Genomic DNA, 26,873 nt, shown 5'->3' on the forward strand with positions numbered 1-26,873 from the left:
GCTTGAAGCCGGGTTGCTTTGTCGAACAGCTGGAAACTGGTAAAAAACTGGATTCGAAAGTGTGTTGAAGTGAAGGTGATGTCAGTCTCAGGCTGCACTATTCCTATTCCAGTCTAGTGTCCAAATTTCAAGATATGGCCAAAGCATCAGGGGTTATGTGGATAATCTCTCAATCATTGTGAATAAACAATCCTCCCGTGAGAAAAAACGAGAATATAAAATATAAAAAGCAAGGAAAAGCAAGAGATCAAAAGGAATTTGGCGGTAAACCCCAGTTTGTCTTTTGGCCTGCCTTTCTCCCCTAATCTCAACAAAAAACTGCGGAAATTCTCATCCTCAATCATAAGAGAATTCTTGAACCACTGACAAGTTGAAGACCGATTTCACCACGAAGCGACGCTAAACTCGATGAATGCAAACTGATGGGAAAGGCTTAACATCTTTCGTGTGGCACATCTATGTTGTCTCGTCGCCCTAACCAGATTCTCCGGTAGTACTTCCCCAGGTTGTACTCTCAAGGCAGCGCGCGGAGAGCAGTCCTCCGGTAAATATGGTCACGCTCACCGCCCAATCGGGCTCAACAACCTTCAGACGCAAGCTCGCCCCGGGTTGCTTGTTGGTATACTACCATATTGTGACCAACGTTGACCACCCGTCACAGAATAGGGCAACTAGGGGCCCATTGACCGCGTCAGAACGGGGAAGCCGTCCAGTTTTGCATCCAAAAATATCTGACTTCAGAACTAGCAGAGAAGGTTTTTGCAATGGCATCCTTCCCCCGGTGGTAATGCTGGGCTATTATGCTAGAACAACAGGCCCGTGCTATCTGGGTATTTGCAAAAATTCCCAGGGATGGCCCTGTGTAAGGGAGAGAGAATATTTGAGACCAGGGGCGGATTTACCTCCTTCAAACCCGAACCTTGTTTTTCTAATCGCAACCCCATTTTCTAGGACCCGCGGCTTCCGGAACCCTCCAGACCCAGCGGTACTGCAAAAGACTTCCTGAAGGGAAAGTTATCCTCTAACGGATTGTCAGCATGAAATGCAAAGAGGTAGTGGCCACAGAACGGAGTACAGATCTGTAGAAGTTCTGGTATTGTACTGGCTTCTTGTGGGCCTTGATTTGCCAGGTTCCTCCAGGTGCTCTGCCCCACACACCCCTTCGACAAATTCTATCGTAAATTAAATTAACAAGAAAAGCTTTCATGTAGTAGTAGTTTTCTGTATATTTTCTTCTTGGTAATTAGAGAAAGTGAATCTAGACAATAAAAATACTTATCGATAAATTTATACTTACAGAATCGGTGTTCTTAAGTGTCGCAGGTATGTGCATAGTGAACGACTGGTGTATATTTTAAATTTTCTCTTATGTACTATATATCCACTTGGGATGGTAATCAATCAATCGTATAAGAGAATAAAATTAACGTCGGCACATTCAAATGAATGGCTATTGCCAGACAGGCCGCACGCTCGCGTGTTCACAGGATTGTCGCTGCTGCTCCCTTGAAAAGGCCTAGAATGTATTACGTAGGCTGCACATTGCATACAGGTAACCATTTTGCTCATGTTTACGGACCAGCAGGATTGACAAAGATTGTCTCCCGTTGAGTCTCGGTGCTCAGGCTCCAATACGGCCCAGGTGTTCCAGTACATTTATTTCCTGGATGATTCCACTGAAGGGTGTGCTGGCGGCCGTTCCCATTATGCAACGTTGATCGTTTTAGGGAGTCGCATAGATTGAAGATCAAGAAACGGTTTTCGCCAATCTTATGCCGCGTTCCTGTGTATCGCGGTTAGCAAAGTACTCGCTTAGATCCTGGATAATTCGAGGTTCCATTTTATTGGAGAGTTAACGGCCGCAGACCAGTGGGATATCGAGCTTGGCCTTGAAAACCATCCCAACCGGTGACCAAACTCGCGAAAGAAAATGGGTCTTCTGCGGGATGAGGCGAAGGTTGCCTCGAGTAGGGCTCGCGATCAGCAATTAAGCTTCGTTTATGCGATTCTGTCGTATCCATTTCCTAGGATCCCTCTCGAGGAACTCAATACGAGGAACCCACGGCGGGTATATTTAAGATGGCAAGCTCCCGCAGAGCGCTGAAGTCTTTTTTGTTTCTAAAACTTCAACACCAAGTCAAGTCCATATCCTGGGGTTTATTCTGTTTTTATTCCTCGTGCCGGACGTCAATGAGATGACAGCTACAGGTACGTATTCGTCTTGCAAGCAGGCTCCGTCGGTCGGCTTGGTCGGGTTCCGGGTGTCATGTGAGAGTTGCGACTCGAGATCGAGGTCCCCTAAAGATACAAGCTACACGTCTTCTAACGACTCCTCCGCCGCGCCTCGTCCCAAACAGGATCCCATCGCAGGATCGCAAACCGTTAGGCATCCAAGATATGTTCTAACTTCTCTCGCTGTATGCTCCCGAACAGCGGGGGAACGGGTCATGGCGGTTGGGCGAAATAGTGCCCATTCGTCGAAATTATACCCATATTTGTTTTTAGAATCGATTCGCGGTGATAACCAGCCACTGCGGCGATCCGATCCCATCACAGCCGTAGTCCCAAGTGGCGGCGTGACAACTCCGCGTGTCGCCGCACGCGGTTTCGGGACGGAAACATGAGCTTCCATCGCGTTTTGATGTGACACAGCATTTCCCCAGGTCCGGATATCATGCTTCCGATTGTTTCGAGGAGTCCTCCATGCACGTGGATTCCCAAAGCCTTGAATTTTACATTCTTCGGAGTCCTCCGTGGAATTCACGCTGGTGAAGCGGTGAGATGGCTGCTGAGGGCTGATCACTGAAATGCGAGTCCTGTATGCTCTCCAACGCCTCCAGGTTTTATATCGCCCGCTGACATAGGCCCTAGCTAGCTGACGTTAAGAACAACTGGTCCCATCCACGGATGTCAAATAATGAATCCGTCAACTAATTTTCACTATCTTCCTTTATCGCTTGTCTTTTCATTCCTTTTTTTTTCCCTTAAGAATGAGGAGATAAGAAAATTGGGCCTCGCACCAGTGCTGATCTTTAACCAAGATGCTGATCTTGCAAAAGATCCCCCGAAGTCCAAGTGAATCTGATGTTCCATTTTGGAGGCGTGATTCCCGCCTGAAGCTTCTCCAGTTGCTTCGCAGGGCTCACGATATAGAAACAGACATTATGCTGAATTCCTACCGGGCCACCCTGGAAGATGCCATACTCACATCCACCCACGCATGCAGAATGGACGACAAGAATGATAACATTACTCTTTGAAATCCCAAATGCTCATGGGTGTTAAGATACGCAGTAGCGAACCAGAGGTTTCGAAGGGGGTTGTCTCCCCAAGGCGTGTGGATATCCCCGAACGGGAATTTACTTTTGTGTGTTGGTACAGAAGCTAAAACGTCAACACCGAAGAATACGCTAGAAATGTTCTTTTCATTTCTTTTGTTTTCCCGTTTGTCCTTCCCCGGGACAAAGCTTGGAAGCATTCAGCCGGCAACAACAACAACAACCTTGCTGATTCCTCACGTAGCATGATAGATCATATGCGCCAAATCCTTTTCTCTAGTGTCCTGGTTATGTGGCCATTATCGGAGTTCCCCGCCAAAGAAGCCTTTTGCATACCATGAAAGGCCAAGAAACTACTAGCGCTCTCGTGGCCTTGTCGATCAATAATTTGCTCGAATTTTTTTTTTCACTTCTCAGCCTTGAATAATACCTGTAAATGAAAAAAAAAAAAAAAAAATAAGTTTCCGCCAGTATGTAACCTTGGGATTCTTTACTGCTAGCGTGTTTGCTGCCTTATCAAGGCCGCTAATTTTGAGTTTAGCGGCTTCCAGGGGTCTTCGTGGCCAGGGGATTCCCGGTGTACTTACTCGGATGCAATTCTGGCCTACATTCGGGCGTTCTCCACGGATGTCATGCCGCAGCGTCAACGTCTATATGGAATCAAATATCGTTCCTATTATTGTGAACTCTGAAATGGTGTGGTTTACCTGCGATCGGCACTATAGGATGCCTATGGGTTTAACCTTGCAACACCTTCCGATTCCGAGCCGTCAACACTTTCTTCCGTTTCTGCGCCCCCCGGGTCGAAGCACATCCGTCCTCGTTGGGATATTGTGTGGCTTTATCCCAAACTGGGGAAACTCACAAACTGCAAAATAACTGCTCGGAAGATGACACTACCTCCTAACTAGGTCCCTGTTAAGGATATCGCAGCCGGGAACCTATGGGATGGTACTTACACATCCAGGGGATATGGATATACGTTAAATCCATGGCCAGCGAGATCGATGCGATCTACGTCGGGGTTAACAAACACATTTGATCTACATAGTTGACTTCTTGGCTCCTGAAACCTATTAGACCTTGGAAACTTGGCATTCGGGGCCTACATTTTAATTAGCTCCTGGTATCCAGGAATCGCAGGGAACGAGATCTTGACCAGTTCGCCATCTCTCATGCTAATGCCTACGGAGTATAGGCGACCGATTGGGGCTTCGGATTGACCATTGATCGGCGCCTTGATCAAAAGTCTTGCAGATTTCCCTTGACAAGTTTCCGAAACTCTCCACCTTCGAGATCGGCCGATTAATCAAGGCCTTATCGCGAAGCTAGATGCTAGCGGGGTTGGCCGGGAGTTCTTCTCGAACGATCCGAGGTTCCAAAGTTCAAGAAACGCAGTAATTTCCCCCACCTTTCTAGGGAGCACCCGCTCGATTAGTGGGGCCTGCGTTATGCATCAAGCATTTTATACGCATTACCCTTTGAAAAACAGCCGTCTCTTGGAACCGCATGTCCTTGACGTATCGCATCTTTTTGCCTCAGTTCCAGTCATTGCTGGAGCACTAGAACGCGTGGATTGTTTGACGTCGTTGGGTAGTCGGTGTCCCGAAAGGGAAAATCGATATGTCTTGGGAAGAGGGGGGGAAAACAGAAAAGAAAAAGAAAAGGTTATCCACGTAATGTTCCATTTCCGTGCAGTCATCAATTGAGCTTGAGGAGAGGAAAATGATCAAAGACATGGTCATTCTGTGACAACGAAAGGAACGAAAAAGTTGATACTCCCGCTTACTTGAGGCGTTCTGAGCGCACAGAGCGGTCCCGGTTAGCTCAATACCCTGAGTAAAGAGCCTTTATTCCCAATTTACTTCAGCCGGTCCAAAAATAGTATGTCTGTCCGCCTATTACCTCAGTTTAACCATAAACCCTTTTTGATGTTGGCAGATCCGTCGTGCATCTTGACCTTCCAGTTAGCTTGCAATACCACACTAGGAACGGGCTGCAGGGATAGCGGCACCTCCTGTACTTCCGTTGGAGACAACTCATAAATGTGGTTTCCCACAGCAAAGATCACCGTGCGTCTATCAGATTAATAGGAAGGAAAATTATTAGAGTTTCCCTGCATTTCAATGGGCTTATGACTGGACTTCAACGAGCCCTACACGCCCTCGCCCGAACATTTTCGGAACAGCGGAATATTAGAATCCCATGATGAACATCGCCCGGCGCCGGCACCAGTGTTTCTCGAAATAGCACTAGCGGGCTTGTTGTCCAGGAGGTCCCAGCTCCAATTATGCCAAGCATTTAACTAATTTAAGGCTAATACTAACTGCTTGGGCGATATTTTTAGTGATGCTACCGGTCCCGCTAGTCCTTGACTCCTGGTAAAAACAAGGCTATTAAACAGACCCTTACGCTACGTATTGTTTGGCAGTCCTAAGTCATGGTTTTTAAAATGGGAAAGGGGGCTTGTCTTACGATCGTTATATGCTTATATGATTTCCCAAGTCTTATATTTAAATGGCGATTCCTGCTTTCTCGTTGAAGACAACGATAGTAAACACAAGCTCCAGGATGCGGAGATCCCAGTGTCCAGAGACCCCTGCGCGGAAGGGTAGTCGGAGGAGACTAGTACGCTCGTGTTCTGAATGCAGTCGAAGGAAGCAAAAAGTATGTTGCATACTCAATCTCTTCTCTCTACCGCAACCTTTTACATTGCAAATTCTTAAAACAGTGCTCACCAATTCCCAGTGTAATAGAAATTGGCCATGCAATAACTGCGCTGGCTCAAGAGCTCATCTTTGTCGCTATGATCATACCGTTAAAAGATGTACTCCGTCTGCGAGTAAAGGTCCTGGCGAGCTTTCACCTCCAAGTTCGTCAAAACACGGTTTGTTTCATTTGATCATGTTTTCTAACCGATATCGCAGATGACTATGTGGAACAAACCGACTCGGAAATCCTGGAGAGTCTTGGCTACGTGGCCGGAAGTGCTAGCCATCTAGCCAGGGAGGTTTTGGGAACATCGTATGTTCCCTAGTTTACTTTGTTACTGTGCGACATATGTAGTTTTAATACGACTGACGGAGTAAACCTTTACAGGCCTTTGGATAGCCTTTTCTTTGATCAATCTGATGCAGGCTGCACACCTAATGACCCACGGCGAAGTCAGGAGGCTGTGCTTGACCTGTTTCCAGAAAGGCATGTTGTTGACTTCCTTATTCAATACTTCTTACAGGAGGTAAATTGGATATATGAAATGATTTATCCTCCAACATTTATGGAAAAGTATACTTCTTGGTGGTTGCAACAAGCCTACCAAGACAGCGAAGACATTCAGTTTGGTCTTTTGATTCTCAGGCTCTGTCTGTGTAGTATACAACTACTCCCCCATCCAAATTATCCCCATGAAAGAACATTCCAATGCAGCTTAAATGATCTGGAGACCCGGTGTCAAAATGCTGCTAGCATTCTCGATTCTTTTCGGCCAAGGCATACTTCATTAACAACGATACAACATATGTTCTTCAATGCGTCATTTCTCACCAATGAGTCAAACCTAAGGGAAAGCTGGATTGTCCTTGCAGATGTTGTCAAAGAAGCACACATACTCGAACTCCATTTGGAGCATCCACGGGTCAAAGTTTCTGAGTTTGAAATGGAAATGAGGAAGCGAATTTTCGGCACTATCTACATGTGGGATAAGTATGAACAGTGCGCTCCAAGTTACCCGATTTACCCCATCAAATCGTAGAATTTGATATGAATTTAAGCTAATTTTATTCGTAGGTTGATGTCCATTCTTCAGGGGCATTGGTCTCTCATCCCGGACGTGTATTGCCACGTCAAACTTCCTCGGGATGCACTGCCTGCCACACCAACTGTGCCTGGTGCTCCCACCCCTTTCACCAATAGAATTATTCAAATGCGACTCACGAAAATGCTCAATTCTCGAAAAACAACTGAAGAACAACAGCCTAGGGTCCCAGGCCCAGCTGCGGTATCAGCCATTGCTGAAAGCATTGAAACCGAAATCATATCTACACTCCCACAGGCCTACAGCCTCTCAGATTTCGATAAACAATTCGACACCATTCTCCCTAGTATTCCCTTAAAGCGTGAAGAGCTCCATATAATAATCATTGGTGCTTTCGCTACGGCCCATCGTTCTTTTACTGGGTTGTTACACGAGCCAAACTTCACCAACCTACCATCAATCAAGGAGCAAAAGGCAGCCTTCAGACTTCAAAGGAAACTTATCGAATATACCATGAATACTATACGATCAGCGATGAGATTTGCAGATATGCTACTTGGCGGTTGCAAAAAGTATTTTCTGGTCAACCTCATTGCACTGGAGGCATCTGTTGTCCTCGGCTTGTGTGTCAGGGGTCTCCGAAGGAATAGGCGAGCGTATGTTCGCTTGTCACGCCAGGGACTTCCAACCTTTACCGAAAACTCCGACCTTGAAGGTTCAACCCATACTGCCTTCTTGGAGGGCTTAAATTTCCTGAATGGGATGGCCCATCACTCTCCGATTGCTGCCAAGGGGTCACAGATAGTTAGATCGTTGCATCAAAAGTTGCAAAGGGATGCTACTGTCGATGACGACCTCTACTCAAACACTCCTACCCCTATCCAACAGCAGCAGCCGCAACAGCCGCAGCGGAGAGCGCATCAGGCAACATCTTGGGTACCATCAGCAAGCGCAGGAATGATGACAGCGGCCGCAATTGCTAGTGAACAACTTGGGAATATACTAGCTGGGCCTCCGGTTACCTCAAGCTCATGCGGCCCGGAAATGGTAATGGACCCATTCGCATGGTCACAGATATCGACACATCCACTGCCACCACCGGCGGATATGCATCACTTTGCCCATACGGTCCAATCAGCAAGTTTGCAGTGGTATTATGATGATGTACTTGTTGACCGATATGCGACAAGCACCTTGTAACTTGTTTTTATTTTTCATTTTTCCGCCTCTTTTCAGCCTCTTTTTTAGCCTCCTTTTCTTGTAACCATTCCATTGTTGCTGGTCTTCTTCTCCTTCTATACGCTTTCTTGTTTATTTTTCTGGTATGGAGCATTTGATGCCAATGGGAAACCCGGAGTGTTGGTTTGGTGGAGCTTCTTCTCTTTGGATGATGTGAGGGGTGTTACTGAGGAATCATATATTTTTGGGCATATGTATGCCTTATATAAACATATCTGGAACGGAGTTATTAAGAGAGCTTGAGACATGTTTTGAATTGGAATAGAACGCACAACTATCCCGTTTCTCCCCAACCTTTAGCAGTTTGCTACGAACTTAAATCTAAGGGTACTGAGAACAATAATCGTTCTCCATTGAGAATTTGCACGATGTGATAAGCCCTAGTTACACCGAAGGGTCAATCCTTAAAACGAAGTCACTGATCCTAAAATATTTTTAACAGCATATTTTATTCCCAACACTATCTGATCAACTGAAAATCAGATGACTCTCTCTCTTGGGCCCTGTTTGCTGATAATCTGGAAGTGTGAGTTTTCACTCAATAACCAAGATATTTATCCCTGGAGATGGGCTAAACCGTAGTAACTGAAAACACAGCTCATATTAGCGTCAAGACTCGGAACCTTGAACAATTTGTAACGGAGCGTGGATTTTGCTTCTTGATACAAACCAACCCTGCCAACCTGTTAGCGCCCACTTAGAGCCCACTCCGTTGCCAACGAGTAAACTCATAACTCTTGTTGGCCATGCTCAGAGCTCTCAAAAGGTATTTGGCCCACTTGCTACAGCACTTGGACTCAAAATTTCTATTTCTTTTCATCAAGCCGCTTATATCCTGAGTCGCTGTGGAATGCTTCGTTTGACTCTATCCTTTTTCAAAAAAGCTTCTACAAATTGCACCGGAATTCTCAGCACCAGCCGCAAAACCTTTGTTAACCATTGCTGGCATCTGCATCTACAGGATTCATCGCTACTAGGTCTAGCCTGGTGGTTTGCAGTTGGTAACCGGGTCGATCTTCGGCTCTATCAATATGAAGTTGCCATTGCTGGCAATCATACTGTCAACCTCGGTAATGCATATGGATTTCCTCACCCATCACACGCAGGATTTTTGATCGGTTGACGTTATTGTCTTCAAAACAATTTCGTGATAGAGACCTGAAGCTCTATGTGAGTCCTTCTGGCCTCGCAACCTGGTAGTTGGGCTCTCCGGTACTATCAATAATGTAGGTGTCTACAAAGAAACTAAATATCCTACGTGTGTCCAAGAGTATATTCGGACCCAGTATCATATTGCCGTGGATTTTCCCTGCACAAGCTATGGCGGCTACAAGCGAACCTTCAGTTTTTGCCGTTGGTCACACCTGTTCTGCAAACGGCGTCGAACAAGTGGAGTTTGATACACTTCCGAGGCCATTTGGTCGTATGGCATTATGCAATGGAACAGTTAGCAAATAATCCATTTGCTTTACGAATGTTTTTTCTTCATCGTTGTTCCTGAGAGCATCTCGTATTTCCAATGGGTTGTCAATGGGGCGATGGTCATTGGATTCTGTGACGATGGAAGAAGAATGCCGACATGGTATCTTGAGAGCAACGTGCTCAGTCTTCCGCGAGTCGGATTGATCCGTTGGCAATACGACAAATCCTGCAAACATATTAAGCTTCCATTTCTGACCTGTGAGTTGGGGTAGGAAGCGAAGGGGTGCGACAAGATGTTATGAATGATATATAAAGGGGGCCTTCGTTAAAGCCTTCGACATCGTCTTTCATTATCCCCGACAGAAAAATTTTGGATTACCATAAAGGGACTCCCTATTACCTAGCGGAACAGCCGACGAAGAAAAGGTCCTTTTCACTCCACCACAATTATTGCAATGGGGTCAACTTTCTCCTCTACGGTTAACCCGCAGACGAGTCAATCGTGTCCACCCCCCGATTCTGAAAGGGAAACCCTGCCACCATATACCTCGGCGCGGCTGCCCCCATACAGTCTACTTCCTCCATCGCGCAGGTCCATTTCACGGCGGAACACATCCGCAGCGACAAATACCCGAGGCCCGCCACGTTTATCAAAGAGAAAATTGCTAGACGCCTTCCGCATCATTGCTGACTACCTTTCCCAGAGAAACGTGAATATCACCATAATAGCTTCCACGGATGTTGTGGATATTGTCCATCTTGATATCTTCGATACGACTGATGAAGTTACCTTTTTCAACTACAGGCTCGCAAGCGATGCCGCGGTCGTACTCAGCGATGCAGTCCACGAAGCCGTGAAGCAGCTGGGGCTTCAAGATACCGGCTTCTTATTAGATCCATGTTTCTCACAAGAGATGGGGAGGCGCTTGACTGACAAGGCGATCCTCCAGAATGCCATCATCTATCGCCACGGTGGTCTCACTGTCATGGCTCCGCCATGGAGCTATATCTTCTGTCGTCAGGTTGAGTTTATAGCTCAAGAGCACACTCGCGTCACTCAAGATTTGGACGATGCATTGGAATATCTAAAAGAATACCTGTGGTTGAAACATATTCAAACTGTTCCATACTCCAAAATCCGGCAATGGTTTCGTTCTTTCGATTCGCATTTGTCTCGCCACATTCTCGAAGATGTTAACAAACGGTACCGCTCGACCGTTGGCAGGAATGCCATTGACTTTAGACGGTAACGGTGTGTTTTTTTGGCAAAGCAGCCTCTGCCGTCCTTGTTCGGATGTCCTTGTAGATTCTTGCACCTTGGGATGTCAAGGTCTTAGGCATCCATAGGCAAGCCACCTGATTTGTCTGGGCACTCAACAAACTTAAGAAGATATAAAACTAATTCTGCATTTCTCCACTTGGGCTTTATTAGAAGTATCCCTTTATATTATCAAATTTGTTTATATTCTTCAGGGATTGGTTGGCAAGGCAGTTGAAAGCGAGGCTATCTCTGATACCACTTTTTGCACTTAAAACTTGACCCTGTGTGAAGGCTTCAGAATGGTATTGCTGCAAGGACGTTTCATGGGCATGCATCTTTATGTAGCTGTTGTTCATGGGTTTGACTTTTCTTTATTCCCTGCGCTGTCCCAAACGCATTCATTAATTGATGATATTAAAATGACCTTGAAAAACAATTAATTCCTTGTCCGACCATCGAAGTTTTAAAGTAAAGACGTTTTCTGAAGAACTCTGTGGTAGTATTTTCTATCAGGAATACAAGAGGCTTTTTCGCTGGCTATCTTCGCGCGAAACATGATCTATGATGAAAAAGCCAAAGGAGAGAAGGAGGAACACTAAAACCATTAATTTTGCCATTTCCCATGTTGAAATATCTTATATGCGAACGCCTTTCGTAAAATTTAGCCGGGACCAAGAAAATATGTATAGAGGTGGACAAAACCAATCACAATTTCATAATAGTAGAAACCCCAAAGTTGATAGCAATAATCAAATATGAACACAACGATAGGGAAACAAAGAGGTGTAAAATGAACATGTCGTAGCGCAAGGAATAAAGAACGAAAGAAATGGTCCCCATTATCAACTATCGCTCCCAAAGATGGAAGGCAAATCTGACAAACAGCAGCACTGGGATTAGCCCTAGCGGAAGGAGGAGAGAGATTCTCTTGATATTCGTTTTCTTCGCTGCCATATCTTGCCGACAATTGGACGTGGAGAAGTTATATATATATATTCTTAAGGCCCCTTGCTAGCCCCTTCAACTTTAGATACCACAGCCGACGCAACTGGGTCTGCTCGGCTGAGAATCCACATGAAAATAAATTGAACGATGTACGAGTAGATGAATAGAAATTGCGTGCGTCGATTGCGCTGTGAGCGCGCAACAGTAGTCATAGTGCCTCCACGCATCGGGGAGTCACTAGAGGAATCCGGTAAGAGGACGTACTTCAGAGATCGAAGCTTTTTAATATGGTAGGTTAGTAGAGAGACAGATAATGCAGCCAATTTTAATTAAACACGGGAACTTACGAGGAAGAACGCATTGGCAAGGAATGTATAGGTAAATGCGGTCCAGCCAACCCAGCTACCGGTGCCTTGACCTGGAGTGAGAACTTCTGATGAGACGAGTGTGACAATGATGCCCACAAATTTATAGCCAGAATACGCGACCAAGTCCAGGAGTTGGGAATCATTGCTAATGCTGAGAATGTACATTGCAATTTTCAAACAAAGGATTTCAAAAATGACTACTGCGAGCGCAGTCGTGGTAATTGAGCCTAATAGTTCAGGGTGGAAGACGCCGCGCAGCCCTGCTAGAGCAGTAGACAAAATAATATAGGTCACCAACGCCATAGCAGGGATGTACATATCTGGCGAATTAAGATCGTCTCGGGGAGGCAAGTATATTGAGGTGTATTGCGCTTGCGCGATTTGGCCATTTGCACTAGACTGCACAGCATTTAACCGTGCCTGTTGGCGAGACCACGGTTTATGTCGCCATGGGAAAAGGACGAGCATGGTTTTATTGAGTACATATGAGTTCGAAACGTTGAAATAGTGTTTTAAGGCTGGGATCGAGATATAACGGTTTAACTATTATATTGAAGGATGAGTATGACAGACACGGAAATCACAAATGAGACTAAACTTCATGAACTCTTAGCAGAACAGTCCTACATTTTGTTCCACATATTCCTGCCCTGCCATAACAGCACTCTTGCCAACCTGGAAACCCATTTGCGCTGTGGGATCTGAAATGAAGCCGCCAAAGCCAGGTGCAAATGTGCCACTGCCCCCTTGAGCAGTGGCAGGTTGGTATGGGTTACCATAGCTAGAGGACTGAGAATGCTGCGGAGCTGGCGGTGGCGGAGACCGCATCATCGGGACAGTAGACACATGTTGGGGCACTGGATGATGAAGAGGGGGAGACTGAGCAGGCGCAGGAGCAAAGGGAGTGCGTTGCATAGTGGGATTATGAGTCGGAGGAATTTCGCATCGAGGTCGAAGAGCAACGGTGTCCCCAACGATGAGTTAGTGAAACATCAAACGGATGGGTTCGTGCAATGAAGGCGTCGGAATCGAGCAGGAAGCTTGGGTATCGCCAGGGACAAAAGATAAAAGGTAAAAAGTCAGCGCGAGCGTTGCGGAAAAGTGGATATTATCCTGACATGTCCATGTTTGATATTGCCGTCATCGCCAAAAGTGCTCGAGGTGGTTTATGTGCTCGCTGATGTAATATTGGTCTGTGCGTTGCGGCATCCTTTCGTTTCCCGCCATGTTGCACTTCAGCTGCTCCACACTTGCGAAAGGACAGTAAAATAGATAGTCGAACGGCGATTACTACTTCTTGGTCTCTACACAACCCGTTCATGCGACTGAATACCTCATTCGTTCTCGTTAGTTACCGCCGGTTTACGGGCAGCCGCCATGCTCGACTCCTTTGAAATAATAACCTCCTCCGGGGTGGTCCTTTGGTCACGATCATATGCTCCAGTGGGGGCCCATGTTATCAACAGCTTGATCAACGATGTGTTTATTGAGGAGAAGTTCCAGCAAGAGGCCGGCTCGGGCACTGTTGCGCCAAGATACAGGAAGGAAAAATATACGTTGAAGTGGAAACGGGCAAAGGATCTGGGTTTGATCTTCGTGGTACATGCATACGTTCTATCTAAATTTATAATCCTACGTTGGGCAAAAGCTAATACGAAGTTTGATGAGACCCACTCCAGGCTGTTTATCAGTCTCTTCTTCATTTAACCTGGATTGACGAATTGCTCGAGAATATCAAAACTATCTTTGTGGAAATATACAACGAGCAGCTTAAGAAACCAAATTCTAGAATAATCGAGTACCGATTTGACAAGTACTTTGATCAGCAAGTAAAAGAGTTGGAATCTGCTGCTGGAAAAGCAGTTGAGGGCTCGCCTTCTTTGTTGATTGAGGAGAAGAAGGATACCCTTGTTGAGGCGGATAACGGAGGCCCTCCCCCACCTCCAATCCCTGGTCTTCTCCCTGGTGGGTTTTCTTTCCGTACCACCATTTATATTCGTACGTGCTAATTGTGTTCCAGCGCAGCGCCATGCTGCGCGGGCCGTGGCGAACTCGAATGAGAGTTCACCTTCCCAAACTCCAGAGACATCGAGGCCGGCCACACCGAACCATATCATTACTGCGAAAGCTGGTCCAGGTGGTCGGACTTCACGACGCGCACGAAAAGCTGCAAATTCAAGTGCAAATGTTTCGTCAGGCGAAGATACAATTAAGAAAGCAAAGAATGCGAAGTCGGCAGTGAAGAAAATGCGCAAATGGGACTCGGAGGGCTTTGCGGACGAAGATAATGGCGAAATCCTGGATTATTCCGCTTCCAATGTAAATGGTTCAGAATCAGAGGAAGTAGCTGGCCCTCCAGTAGAGGCAGTTGATCAGGATTCGTGGGGGACGAAGACTAAAAAGGGCCAATTTGTGTTGAAGGATCTAGGTGATGAAGTCCACTCCATTCTTCAAGATGCAGATGCCGCTAAGGACAGGGCTAGTATGTCCAACGGTGTTGTGGGCTCTAGTTTGGGTGCTATTAGTGGCCTTTTCCGAAATATTGTTGGTGGAAAAGTCTTGACCAAGGCAGACTTAGACAAACCCCTCAAGGCCATGGAGGAACACTTATTGAAAAAAAATGTTGCCCGTGAAGCGGCTGTTCGCTTATGTGATGGTGTTGAACAGGAGCTTATTGGGAAAAAGACCGGAAGCTTTCAGAGTATTGACGCCGCTCTTCGAGCCGCAATGGAATCGTCGCTCCGGAAAATCCTCACGCCCACCTCCTCATTGGATCTTCTCCGGGAGATCGAAGCTGTCACATCACCATCGAATTCGCAAAAACAGCGCCGCCCATATGTCATTTCTATTGTTGGAGTAAACGGTGTTGGAAAATCCACCAATCTAAGCAAAATCTGCTTTTTCTTACTCCAGAATAACTACCGTGTCCTTATCGCGGCTTGCGACACCTTCCGCTCCGGAGCAGTCGAACAGCTTCGCGTGCATGCGCGCAACCTTAAAGAATTAAGCGCTCGGGAGAACGTTGGACAAGTGGAGTTATATGAAAAGGGCTACGGTAAGGATGCAGCCAATGTAGCCAAAGACGCGGTGGCCTACGCTGCCGTGAATAACTTTGACGTTGTCCTTATCGACACAGCTGGCCGCCGACACAACGATCAGCGCCTCATGTCTTCCTTGGAAAAATTTGCGAAGTTTGCGCAACCGGATAAAATATTCATGGTGGGCGAGGCTCTTGTTGGTACTGACAGTGTCATGCAAGCTCGAAACTTCAACCAAGCTTTTGGTACCGGGAGAAAACTTGATGGATTTATCATGAGCAAATGTGACACGGTGGGGGACATGGTTGGTGCGCTTGTCAGTATGGTGCATGCCACTGGAATCCCAATTGTTTTTCTCGGTATTGGGCAACATTATGGTGATTTAAGGGGCTTGAGCGTTCCTTGGGCAGTGGGGCTTCTGATGAAATAAAAACCTTTTGCCTCCCAGACACGTTTCATACTTTGTTCAGGACCATCCCGTATGCGTGATTGCAAAATTTTCTCTCTTCCCGAGTAAACCTGGCTGGAAAGCGAACCTGCCGCTCGAATACGGTATTTACAATTTCAAATTTAGTTATTTCACGTCAATCGAATGTTGAATTTTTGCGGTTTGTATGAAAAATTCTACGTAAGCTGTATTCCCCTAGCCACGTACCTACTGATGGAGTTGTATTGAGAGGTAACATTTCCAGGATTATCGAGACTAACTATGCACCGTGTCTAGCGGGAAGTTTAGCGTTTAGCCAGGGCGTCAGCTGGGATCCCTTGTTGGTAAACATCAACGTTTTAAAGATTACGGCTGCCTCGAATACAGCCATGGAGGATATAGATATTCCCAGTTGGGACAGTAGATCCCATCAAGTAAGCATAAATCCAACATTAGCTAAACTTTACTGGAGGGACTCCACAACCTTAAATCAACCCCGGTCACCCCTGGGCGCTGAAAATTTCCCTTCTGGGACAAATCTTGAGCTTAACATTCCCCCTTCAGCTGTTTCCATATTTAATCGAGGTGCACAGCTTCGAAGATGGGGTCCACTCCAGTCGATGGGAGATATGTTTTGTGTTGCCCAGACTGGGTGTACTCCAACGTTTCTAATGTCCAGTAAGTGCCGTGTCTTTGGCAGGGCTTCAGCGCACTTGATGCACACGCGTCCCGCTGACTAGCGCTCAGTGTCGCCAAGGACCGAGCATGGTTCTCCGAGTATATTCCTTTCGAGTCGGAGCTTCTCGATGCGTACGGCATATCGAATAAGGGCATGCCTGTCCTTGGGATTGGTACTGTCGAACTCTCCACGAAACGCTCGCCGAACCAAACCGGCCAGGATTCTCGAGCCGTCTTGCACCTTAAAAACGTCCTACGTTGTCCCTCCATCGTCTGCAATATTCTAGGGTTTCCGCTGGATTTTGATTATAATGTCTCTTTTGGTGGTAGGGAGGCGCATGGGCGTTCAAAAGGCTCGATCAAGAAATCGGATGGATATCGTGTCGCATACTTCGATGCGAAGTTTCAATTTCTGCAAGTCAGGCCATGTGGCCCTCCATATGGCCCACCGCTAGGCGCCACCGGCTTCAGGGAAGATGTGATGTACTTGCTCAGCGTCCGCTGGCCCGAATCTGAGAAGAAAAAATGGCAAAGTTACCAAGCCGAAACTGTTGCGGCTCGTGGGAGTCGATGTCCACAATATACACCGGAGGAAAAAGCTTGGTTGAAAAAACACTACGGAGGGGAATTTCATTTTCTCCGTTCGTTTTGCTTGACAATTTATAACGATGAGGATCGTGAAGAAGGTTGGTACATTGTGCGGGCAATGATGGAGGCCAGAAGCGAAGAGGACGAAGGCGAAGGGGCCATCTAAGAAAGCGATTTCGGGCATGGTGGGTAGATCGATTGCTTCCACGTCTGGAGAAATGATGGACCCGAGTGACTTTGATCTTATTTTGTTTCACCAATGTGCTGGAGTTAATGGTAGAGTTCATCCGGAAACCAAAGAAGTTTCAACAGCAATCATAACAGGCGGCATAAGTCGAGAATATGGAAGATGGTTAAGTCGGACGATCCTGTTTAAAATACTTTACAATGTTTGCTTCTTGTATCTTTATTCAACTGCAAAAGATCGCATCTGTCATGAGGTTCGGGACTATTGTGTTGAAAGAATCCATATGTACTCTTAGTTCTTTTAGGTTTCAGCAAACTCATTGGAATCTAATGTATTGATACATGTTTCTGGATGCGGGAAAGATAAACTAGCACTATCTGAGCACTACACAACAGAAAGTTTCTTACAAAAAAAGCCTATCTATTCATCTCGGGTACGGAAGGCGCATTCTGGTGAGCGATCGCGGCTGTTTTGTTCCCAGACGAAACCTATTCATCCGATTTTATAGGAGGACGCTCCCAGTGTCGTAACATTTGCTGAGCGGCCTTGGTCCACTCCACGGTGCATGCATCTGAAAGCTGCTCGATCTCTGTCAGGGACGGAGTCTTTCCTCCCCACATCGCTGGGTTTGTCGCAATGTCCCTGGCGTGCTTAGGGATTAATTGTCTTTTTCGTGTCCCGTGCCATTAGTTCTATTCTTTTTTGTTTTGAACGGGGGAATGTTCCAGGTAAAGGCAGCCTACTGTTCCTGCAATTTGGAAAGAACAAGCCAACAGTAGTTCCAGCTCCGCGCGCTTTGAGGATCGCTAACCGTTAGGGCTTTGGCTTCGTCAAGACACTCAGAACTAAAAGGATAGTTTCTCGTGAGGAATCTCAACTCGCTGAGGAGGTTGTTTGAGTTGACGTAGTACACCCAGGCGTCGGACAGTGGGTCGGTGACTTCCACATGATCCCGTTGGGTAAGAACTCTTTCTGCGCTGCGCAATTCGGTGATGGTATTTATGCGATGAGTGCGCAATGCGCTGATGAGCTGCTCTTTATTATATTGCATTCCGAAGGTTTGAGCTGAGGGAGAAGCCAAAGGGGGATATCGTCCAAACCAAGGCGAAAGCAAAAGGAGGAATAGTAAGTAGGCTGAATAAAACAACAGGACGGATATCACGATCGTTTCCTATGTCTTTCTGGTGACCGAAATAAGGGACATAGAACCAGCACTCAGGATAGGGACTTCATTATATAGCCCAACTAGTGCTCTCTGTGGACTTAGCACCAGACAATATGTGCTTTGTCAAAGTAATACCCAGGTTATTTCCAAGTGCCATCCCGTCTAAATTGTGAATAGCGTGATTGCATTTGCGGGTGGCAAGCCTTGACGACAAATAGAAGGTCGAATTGAGGGCGGTAACATTGTTCCGCTTCATCTACTATTCCAATAGCCATTCTTCCGGCTGAACTATTTTCTTCATCAGCAACATTCCGCACTGCATGATTAAGTCTGAAGAGTAGTCCGGAGTTTATGTGGGTTGGCAGAAGCTCCGGGAGCATAGGATCGTCGGATGCAACATGCCTTAAGAGGCTGAAGGAGCGTATAATAATTTGAACATTCCCGAGCAGCTATGATAGTTTCTCATGCGCTTGGTATTATGCGAGATTTGGTGTTGGAATGGTGTTGGAAGAATGGTACCTTGTATTCAAGAAACTGTAGAAAACTCAAAAGTTACTGCCAAACCACAGAGTTGATTGCCGTTGATTTCCGTCATTGTAATGCTGGGCGGCGGTGAAACAGCAGACATAGCGTAACTAGTCTGAGCTAACTGGGCCCACGCATGATTGATCCATCTTTCAACCGTTGTGAAATGCCAAATAACAATGGCAGTGATGGGGAGTTGCGGGAGGTTGGTTGTGAGAGTGGAGTCTCGAATGGATGTTGAGGCTCGCTTAGCCTCCATTATAGCCTCCATTTTAGCCTCCAGGAAGCCAAAATTCCTTCAACATCGACAGCATACCAGACCCCAACAGGCTAGAACACCGGAGTGCCGGAGTCTCGGACTTGGAGAGCCCAACGTCGCGATTGACGATTGACGGTAGGGCTGAGAACGAGGTCAAAATGCCGGAGTGCCAGCGAACTAGCTTCCACTCTTACCAGCCAGTCATGACGAGCAGCAAGCATTTCGTAAGTCGCTGTCTCGAGCATCGCTGCTTACGAGACGGCATATCGATATTTGGAATTCACCGTGCTCCACCGCTGCGAAGTGCTTATATGATGCTTATTTCATTCACGATGAAAGATAAACGCCTTCAGCTTCACGTCTTAACGACGGCTTGGCCGTTGTTCCCTGACTGCTGCGCAAGGAACGAAAGGTCTATTACAAACTCAAAGAAACACAAAGATCCGAGATTGCTTCCCTCTCCCCTAAGGAGCCAGTATTTGTCACCTTTTTTTGTGTGGCGATCGAGGGTGGTTTTCTTCCGTTTCCACAACTACTAGTATCTATGTACTCCTGACCCAAGCCTGTATGTCAGCATTAGGAGGAGATATTTGTCCTCGATAGTTTTGTCGCCGGCGAAGGATATCCCGGCATCTTATCGATATAGCTAGCTGACATTTCGAAACATGTCGTATTGAGCCGATAAGGCCACCAAACATATTTCAGTCTGCATAGCTGGGACTGCAGAAAAGATTTGCATTTCATTAGGCTGTTTTCAGTGTGCACATCATTTCTCATATCAAACTCGTTGACTATTAGTTAGTAGTTAACGATTCATAAGTTTCATAGTTATTTAATCTTTCAAACTAACTAATGCACTCCCCTCTGCTGGGCAGTGAAAAGGCTCTCAATAATATATTATCTCATCCCGAGATTTCAACAACAGCGACATCAAGTCTTGTGTAGCAAACTCAAAGGCACGCTTTCAGCATGGAATTCTCCAGCATTTCCGCACTCTGGAGGAATTCGCCTCGAATTTCTTCCCTGTGTGGGGTCTGACATCTTATCAGATAAGTCATCACTAAGCATTTTAGCGCATCCAGAATTCTTTATCCGAACATTCAAAAACCTGGACAACGACCACCACCATCCAACACATGCTCGTTTCTTCCTTTCCCTGCGCTGGTGAAGCCGTAACCGGTCTGCCGTCTTGCGCTAGGTCATGACCCTGTAGATCAGGCCCAAGTCGGAATGCCTCCAGATCAAGACTTACAACGATCAGCACCAACCCCACGCAATACCGAATAGCTGATCAGGGCGCCGAAAAACATTGCAACGTTGGTTCCGAGACGGTTGGCCCTTGCCGGAAGGCCAAAGGGACAAGAAGGCCATTAAGTGGAGACCGAGGGAAAAGAAGTAGCCCTATACCGCCTTGCCATTTCTTTGTCATCTCGACGACGCTGACCTCAAGACACCATGCCCTCGACTCCGAATCCAACGCGCCGCCGACGCATGTCAGCACAAACATACCACACCTTCTCGACTCCTCCGCCCAAATCCCGAGGGCGGCCCTTATCAAGCGAGTCAACTTTATCGAGTTCCAATGGCGAAGCAGAATCTTCCGTCACTGAATCTCCTCTTCCTACCGAACAAATGGCTATCCTCGCGGTCATTGCACTCTGCGAACAGACCGCTTTCAACTCCATAAGCCCCTATATCCCACACATGACAGCTTCGTTTCCGAATGTGAGCCATGGCCAGGTAGGGATGTATGTGGGTGTAATCGCATCTGCATTTGCGCTGGCGCAGTTTGCAACGAACTTCTTCTGGGGCTGGGTATCGGATCGCATTGGTAGAAAACCGGTGATTCTCTTGGGGACGATTCTTAGCGCCGGCTGCTTTCTAGCCTTTGGGTTTTGCAAGACGCTTTGGCAGGCCATCGTTGTTCAGGCGCTGTTGGGAATAGTCAATGGAAACCAGGGTGTCGTCTCTACTTGTTTGGGCGAGATTACTGATCGCTCTAACCAATCTCGCGCTTTTACATACTTACCAGTGATTTATGGGATTGGAGGGGTTACTGGTCCAATAATTGGTGGCCTCCTTGTTTCGAAGTCTAGCCAAATGAACGAAAACTATCCTTATTTGACCCCCAACATCGTCTCAGCTGTCATCCTAACGCTAGACTTCACCTTAGCATCTCTATTCTTGCAGGAAAGTCTTGAAAACTCGACCACGCTTCCTAAACTAGAGAAGAAAATGCGCGAGTTGTTCACATGGCTTTGGCAATTTACCAGCTCTTCAAGACCGACATACCTACAAACACCCCGTCCCAATCACCAACACCACAGCCCGAGCGCAGAACAACAGAGCTATTCCTCGGTGTCAGGCGAGGAAACCGATGCCGATATCGATTCCTCTTCCGCGACACCAAACACTGGGCTATTCCATCTACCAAATAACTCCAGCGGGCTCGAACGGGATGAAATCTTCAATAGAGACACGGTCCTCTTACTCATTACCTATTTGATATTCGCATTAACTAATGTCGCGTTCAACTCTCTTTATCCCATCTTCGGTCAAGCAGCACTGCCGACGGGTCGCGAACTCAGCCCTGGCGAAATCGGACTCTCACTCGCCTTTGCAAGCATTGTGTCGATTGCGTTCCAGATTTGTATATTTGGGAGACTTCGAGACAAGATGGGCAACAAATGGTCATATCGAGCCAGCCTGCTCGGATTCGTTATTTCATTTATCTTGATGCCATTTGTCGGGTACAAGGACGATACTGCGACAGGGGGGGGAATCTCCAAGAGCACAATCCTTCTCGCGATTGAATTATGTGTGGTTCTGCTGGTGAAAACAGTAGCCGCCGTTGGTGGCCTGACCAGCGCTCTTCTCTTGGTAAACTATTGCGAACCTCTTTTTCCTTTGATCAAATAGATCCCACCATTGGGGTTTTTTTTTTTCGTACTAACACTTACACTCCTCTGCCCTTTACAGATCACCAACTCTGTCACGAACACTCATGCCTTAGGCTCTCTAAATGGGCTTGCCCAGACTCTATCTGCCTTAGGACGGGCCGTAGGCCCATTTCTATCAGGTAGTCTCTTCACCCTCGCAACACGAATCGAACCCAAAGGCGAGGCAATGGCCTTTGGTGTTTTCGGTGGTGTTGCGTTCCTCGGTTTCCTGCTAAGTTTCGGGATCAAAGCCAATAAACTCGAGGCTGCTGGGTTCGTCGATCATGACAGCGCCGATCACTATAAATCCGATGATGAAGAGACTTTGTTATGAGGCTTGGTGGTTTTTACCCATGTCATTATCATCTTTCCATTTTTAGTTTATATTTTATTTTGGCTTGCTTACAAAAGTTAAAAAGAACTCCAGCGGATTTTTGACGCGCGGAGAGTCGTTTGGGTATTCTGCCTCGCCACCAGCCCCCTCCTCTCCTGTCGTATATTTATACATCCCCATCCCTCTATATAACAGAACATCGGTGGCTTGTTTTCCCATATCGCTTCCACTTCCATTGTTGCTCTCTCCTTGCCACGCCTTTTAATGATATTACGCGGTCGCTCATGATTTTTATACTAATTTGACAGGTGTTCCGGATTTTAATTTTTTCCTTCGCTGGCTTACCTCGGATCGTTATAAAAATAGAGCATAGAGAGGCGAATGATCAAAACGATCCAAAAACAAGGCCCTCCTACGTTTTTTTTGTACATATTCTTAACCCAGAGGGCCGCTGTCAATTTTAATTTCCATTCTCTTTCCTGACATCATTTGGGTTCATTATTTTCTCTTTCTCAAAATTAGAAAGAGATACAGACAAGCATATACTGGCATGCCGCTGGAGTATAGCAAGGGCTTTGTGAGAGGTTTTAAACATCATTTTGTTTGTGTTGGCCAGTTTCAGCCCCCAACTAGATATTTTTATATCGATTCCAGGAAATCTCCTATGTTGGCGAATCTGATCTCCTCTCATTCGGCACCTCCTGTGACAGTGGCGCTTGAAGCATAACCATCAATATTTGACTAAATACGCCATAGACGCCCATCAGCATGTTAGCGCTTGGACTAGTAAGCTCGACAACCATCACGTTTGCCATTTGAGCTTCCAACAAAGGGTGAAGAGTATCACTGCATCAGAATAGCTCATATTTCGTATGTAATCCAGACATACAACTTAACCAGAGCCATGCAGTAGCTAGCAGCAGATTCCTCGCTATATAAAGCTGTAAACATCATTTGACTATTGCAAGTGGCACCCCGCCCCGCGATCCTGATTTTGTCTCCAACACCCCCTGGTTCGGATTCACAAAGTCCCCGATGGCTGGCGGACGGGATCTTTTCAACCGCACCCAGGCCTGCAGATTTGGCCTCCACAATGCAGACGATCTGCACGGTTTGTGACACCCAATATCCCGCCATCAGACATGAGACACGACGCCCAACCAACCTGAGCCTGCTGCTCCAACACCACCGTCGGACCGCACCCGCGATCCACCGGCTTTAGTCTTGACATAAATCCGCGCTTGCAAGGGACGCTCCTTTCACAACCGTGGATACCTGCAGCAGAGACGCTCGACCTTGTTTTCCCTAAATACCACGCACATCTCAGGTGTAACGGTGTTTGTTTGTTGTATTCTTTGTTCTAGGTGCTTTTTTAAGGCTGTCCTGCGCGCAACTTTCTTCCTGCTCTGCTTTTTCCCACACGAAATGCTGTTACTTCCTGTCAAGATACACCTTCCACGAAATGAGGTTCTGAGCTCCTCTTGAAACCACTTCTCAGCAAAACATGGCCAGTGCCAGAGCCGATTCAGTTCCTACGGCATGGGCAAAGGATAGCTCCTCACTCCTAGAACGAGGGGCAGTGCGGGGTGGTGGTAGACACGTTTCCGAAATGCAGCTCGCGGAGGATGTGGTTCGCAAAATCGACCGGCGCATTCTCCCACTGCTATTTGTGACGTACAATTTCAACTTTATGGACAAGGTCATTCTATCTAGCGCATCGGTTTTTGGGCTTCGGGAAGACACTGTGAGCATCGCCATAGACCCCGCGCTATCTACCCCTGAACGTTGGTTCACTCTCTTCTAACTGACGGAATAGCATCTTGTCGGGTCCCAGTACAGCTGGATTTCCAGCGTGTTTTACTTCGGATACCTGTTCTGGACTTTTCCCACATCTATCCTGATCCAACAGTTACCTGTGGGCAAGTATGTATCTGCGAATACGTTTTTCTGGGGCGCCGTTGTCGCGTTGACCGCGGCTTGCTCAAACTTCGGCGGATTAATGGGTGTCCGTTTCCTACTGGGGGTTGCAGAGGCAACAATTTCGCCGGCATTCGTCTTTGTCACGTCGATGTGGTGGACGCGTGAGGAGATTCCTGCGCGCTGTGGAGTATGGTTTGCGGGGAACTCCCTCGGTGGACTGCTATCAAACTTCGTGGCTTTTGGCATCGGTCATATAAAGAGGCCTCTTGCAGCGTGGCAGTGGTTATTCATTGTACGTTCCCTGCCCCACATACTGAACTGTACAGCAAGTCGATGGATTCAACTCCTTACCTGTCATTGACTGCGTTACTTTCCAGGTTCTCGGCGTGGCTACCTTCCTTTGGGGGTTTTTCTTGCTTTTCCTCCTCCCAGACACAATCGCTACATGCGATTTCCTGAATGAAAGAGAAAAGATCTATGCGGAGCATCGTGTGGAGTTTGCCGGCACGGGAAAGATCCGACACGAGTGGAAACGGGAACAAGTGATCGAATGCCTCATGGATCCTAAAACCTTCCTATTTCTTAGTATTTCGGTCTTGACCCAAGTATGTGAACTTCAGAAACCCGCATGGCCATCCTTCTCAAAGAAAAAATCGAGAAATATTAATCTTTGGCGTGACAGATACCCAACGGTGGAACCCAAAACTTTGGCAACCTGGTCCTCAAGGGCTTTGGCTTTTCGCCCCTGGAAACCACTCTAATTATCACCCCAGCATCTGTCCTGTGCATTTCCACAGTTCTCATAACGTAAGCTGAGCCGTCTCCCTGTTGTCCTATCCTCACTTGTCCAACCTTCCTTGCAAATCGCTGTCTAATCCTGCTGGATACAGCGGCTGGTTCTGTAGCAAATACCCCAATGTGGCGACGTATCTTATCTGTGGAATCGTTGCATTCCCAGTCGCGGGGAGTGCGATTATCTACTCAAACGTCAGCAAGGGCGTCAAATTATTTGGATACTATCTCATGTCACCAGGGCCAGCAGCACTACCTCTCGCCATGTCGCTGGTAGCAGTCAACTACAAGGGCTCAACGAAGAAAATGACCATGACAGCTATTTTATTCGTAGCCTATTGTGCTGGAAATATGTGAGTCTTGCGCCTCCTCCGTGTTTGTTATAAGCCCAGACAAGAGAAGCGAACTTAGCAACTACCATTGGACATCCCCCCAGCTTCGGTCCATTGGTGTTCCCCCCCTTTTCCCTTTCCCAATTCTCTTTTCACTAGCTAAGCAAAATTCCTCCAGTGCGGGTCCCCAATTCTTCATATCAGCAGAGGCTCCCCATTACCCAACGGCCTTCCGCGCTATTCTCGTTTGCTACTCGCTAGTAGTGGTAAGCGCACTCGCGCTCAGGTTTTACCTAAATTGTCTTAATCGGAAGCGCGATGAGAAGGAGCGTGTGCCAGCGGTGGAAAATGAAAGCGGCATGGCGAATAAGATTAACCCAACTTCGGGGGAGGAGGAAGAGGAAGAACTCACAGATTTCCATGCCAGAGGTTTCAGGTATCGGACATAGGATTATAACGGATGATCTTAGTGAAACTGTGCTTTATTTTTTTCTTTAATGTTTTTTTTTTCCGGATTGCCGCGTCCATGAGGACATGCTGATTTGTATATATATATGGATGGATGGATGGATGGATGGATGATTCGATCGTCACTCGTTGTCGGAAGACTTTGTGGTAATCGGTTGGTCAATTTGCATATTCTGGAAATCATTCCAGGGAACACGGTCACGAATTTATGAAGTAACGTCGCTTACCATTGTCACTTTTCGAAATTACCTATTCAGTGATTTCAATATAAATTATCTCTAGGAAACAATGTCAAGCATTCAAAGAAGTTTACAGACATATCTATAACTATCCTTGGATACCAGGATTTTCTATAAATTCTGCGAAATACTGCCATGCCACACTACCGCATCCACCGCGCCCGAACCCACTTCCACTCCCTTCGCCGGGCGATCCTGGCCAACTTTCGCACAATAATCCAGTAATAACACAGACCATGAACAAAAATCTGCTATAGGTATGCTTCCGTGGAAACCAAAATCGTAACTATCATTTGCGTTGGCAAATTAGACATCTAATTGAAATCTACCTACTCGATTACCATACATATACTTGACTTGACCTCGTTGCTGGGAAGTAAGCTTTTCTTTTTATAAGCGCCAAAGGAAAGCAGAAGTAGGTAATTAGACGGGATCAGAAAGTGCCCAACGAAATGCGAAAGGCATCCTGTACAAAAAGCCCGTGCCTTCATCACCCGCCAGTTATGCGGGGAAAATGAAAAGCCCCGCGCTTTGAACGTGACATGACTTCGTTGCAACATGGCAGGGAAAAAATAGCTTGGGGAGGGCATGCTAGAGGAGGAAAACGAAAAAAGAAAAAAAAGGAAAAAAAGAAAAAAAAAAAAAAAAAAAGGGGTGGGGGGGGGGCTCCTTACATGCAAGCTCAATAAGGCGGCAGACTACCATCCAACTCCTG

The 26,873-nt window shown here is 46.7% G+C and overlaps 13 protein-coding genes across 13 annotated transcripts; 6 read left to right on the plus strand and 7 right to left on the minus strand.

Moving 5' to 3' along the window:
• Positions 1-624: 624 nt before the first annotated feature.
• HCBG_02842 (uncharacterized protein) lies at positions 625-2,021 on the minus strand (the record flags this gene model as incomplete). Its single annotated transcript, XM_045429891.1, has 5 exons — positions 625-671; positions 903-1,002; positions 1,076-1,221; positions 1,580-1,783; positions 1,868-2,021. The coding sequence occupies 5 exons, from the start codon at positions 2,019-2,021 to the stop codon at positions 625-627; spliced, it is 651 nt and encodes a 216-aa protein (XP_045289786.1).
• A 290-nt stretch (positions 2,022-2,311) lies between these two features.
• On the minus strand, positions 2,312-2,632 carry HCBG_02843 (uncharacterized protein; the record flags this gene model as incomplete). Its single annotated transcript, XM_045429892.1, has 1 exon — positions 2,312-2,632. The coding sequence occupies one exon, from the start codon at positions 2,630-2,632 to the stop codon at positions 2,312-2,314; it is 321 nt and encodes a 106-aa protein (XP_045289787.1).
• Positions 2,633-3,274: 642 nt separating this feature from the next.
• HCBG_02844 (uncharacterized protein) lies at positions 3,275-4,508 on the plus strand (the record flags this gene model as incomplete). Its single annotated transcript, XM_045429893.1, has 4 exons — positions 3,275-3,375; positions 3,830-3,974; positions 4,190-4,229; positions 4,477-4,508. The coding sequence occupies 4 exons, from the start codon at positions 3,275-3,277 to the stop codon at positions 4,506-4,508; spliced, it is 318 nt and encodes a 105-aa protein (XP_045289788.1).
• A 676-nt stretch (positions 4,509-5,184) lies between these two features.
• HCBG_02845 (uncharacterized protein) lies at positions 5,185-6,276 on the minus strand (the record flags this gene model as incomplete). Its single annotated transcript, XM_045429894.1, has 4 exons — positions 5,185-5,356; positions 5,606-5,656; positions 6,017-6,074; positions 6,225-6,276. The coding sequence occupies 4 exons, from the start codon at positions 6,274-6,276 to the stop codon at positions 5,185-5,187; spliced, it is 333 nt and encodes a 110-aa protein (XP_045289789.1).
• Positions 6,277-6,795: 519 nt separating this feature from the next.
• Positions 6,796-8,232, plus strand: HCBG_02846 (uncharacterized protein; the record flags this gene model as incomplete). Its single annotated transcript, XM_045429895.1, has 2 exons — positions 6,796-6,980; positions 7,065-8,232. 2 exons carry the CDS (start codon positions 6,796-6,798, stop codon positions 8,230-8,232), a joined length of 1,353 nt encoding a protein of 450 aa, XP_045289790.1.
• Positions 8,233-9,367: 1,135 nt separating this feature from the next.
• HCBG_02847 (uncharacterized protein) lies at positions 9,368-9,929 on the minus strand (the record flags this gene model as incomplete). The annotated part of the gene is made up of 2 exons (XM_045429896.1): positions 9,368-9,505; positions 9,636-9,929. The coding sequence occupies 2 exons, from the start codon at positions 9,927-9,929 to the stop codon at positions 9,368-9,370; spliced, it is 432 nt and encodes a 143-aa protein (XP_045289791.1).
• Positions 9,930-10,073: 144 nt separating this feature from the next.
• Positions 10,074-10,943, plus strand: HCBG_02848 (uncharacterized protein; the record flags this gene model as incomplete). The annotated part of the gene is made up of 1 exon (XM_045429897.1): positions 10,074-10,943. The coding sequence occupies one exon, from the start codon at positions 10,149-10,151 to the stop codon at positions 10,941-10,943; it is 795 nt and encodes a 264-aa protein (XP_045289792.1).
• A 774-nt stretch (positions 10,944-11,717) lies between these two features.
• Positions 11,718-13,182, minus strand: HCBG_02849 (ER to Golgi transporter Yif1; the record flags this gene model as incomplete). Its single annotated transcript, XM_045429898.1, has 3 exons — positions 11,718-12,177; positions 12,247-12,810; positions 12,895-13,182. The coding sequence occupies 3 exons, from the start codon at positions 13,180-13,182 to the stop codon at positions 11,953-11,955; spliced, it is 1,077 nt and encodes a 358-aa protein (XP_045289793.1).
• Positions 13,183-13,644: 462 nt separating this feature from the next.
• Positions 13,645-17,164, plus strand: HCBG_02850 (signal sequence receptor alpha subunit; the record flags this gene model as incomplete). Its single annotated transcript, XM_045429899.1, has 6 exons — positions 13,645-13,866; positions 13,947-14,232; positions 14,288-15,625; positions 16,030-16,166; positions 16,334-16,410; positions 16,480-17,164. The coding sequence occupies 6 exons, from the start codon at positions 13,645-13,647 to the stop codon at positions 17,162-17,164; spliced, it is 2,745 nt and encodes a 914-aa protein (XP_045289794.1).
• Positions 17,165-17,673: 509 nt separating this feature from the next.
• On the minus strand, positions 17,674-18,236 carry HCBG_02851 (uncharacterized protein; the record flags this gene model as incomplete). Its single annotated transcript, XM_045429900.1, has 2 exons — positions 17,674-17,827; positions 17,929-18,236. The coding sequence occupies 2 exons, from the start codon at positions 18,234-18,236 to the stop codon at positions 17,674-17,676; spliced, it is 462 nt and encodes a 153-aa protein (XP_045289795.1).
• A 2,027-nt stretch (positions 18,237-20,263) lies between these two features.
• Positions 20,264-22,889, plus strand: HCBG_02852 (uncharacterized protein; the record flags this gene model as incomplete). The annotated part of the gene is made up of 2 exons (XM_045429901.1): positions 20,264-22,014; positions 22,114-22,889. The coding sequence occupies 2 exons, from the start codon at positions 20,590-20,592 to the stop codon at positions 22,405-22,407; spliced, it is 1,719 nt and encodes a 572-aa protein (XP_045289796.1).
• Positions 22,890-23,069: 180 nt separating this feature from the next.
• On the minus strand, positions 23,070-23,638 carry HCBG_02853 (uncharacterized protein; the record flags this gene model as incomplete). Its single annotated transcript, XM_045429902.1, has 3 exons — positions 23,070-23,148; positions 23,297-23,338; positions 23,475-23,638. The coding sequence occupies 3 exons, from the start codon at positions 23,636-23,638 to the stop codon at positions 23,070-23,072; spliced, it is 285 nt and encodes a 94-aa protein (XP_045289797.1).
• Positions 23,639-23,911: 273 nt separating this feature from the next.
• On the plus strand, positions 23,912-25,947 carry HCBG_02854 (allantoate permease; the record flags this gene model as incomplete). Its single annotated transcript, XM_045429903.1, has 6 exons — positions 23,912-24,151; positions 24,224-24,619; positions 24,654-24,932; positions 25,010-25,134; positions 25,233-25,472; positions 25,630-25,947. 6 exons carry the CDS (start codon positions 23,912-23,914, stop codon positions 25,898-25,900), a joined length of 1,551 nt encoding a protein of 516 aa, XP_045289798.1.
• Positions 25,948-26,873: the final 926 nt, after the last annotated feature.

The sequence above is a fragment of the Histoplasma capsulatum genome, assembly GCF_000150115.1.
Source record: "Histoplasma capsulatum G186AR genomic scaffold supercont2.3, whole genome shotgun sequence".
NCBI classification, from domain to species: Eukaryota; Fungi; Ascomycota; class Eurotiomycetes; order Onygenales; family Ajellomycetaceae; genus Histoplasma; species Histoplasma capsulatum.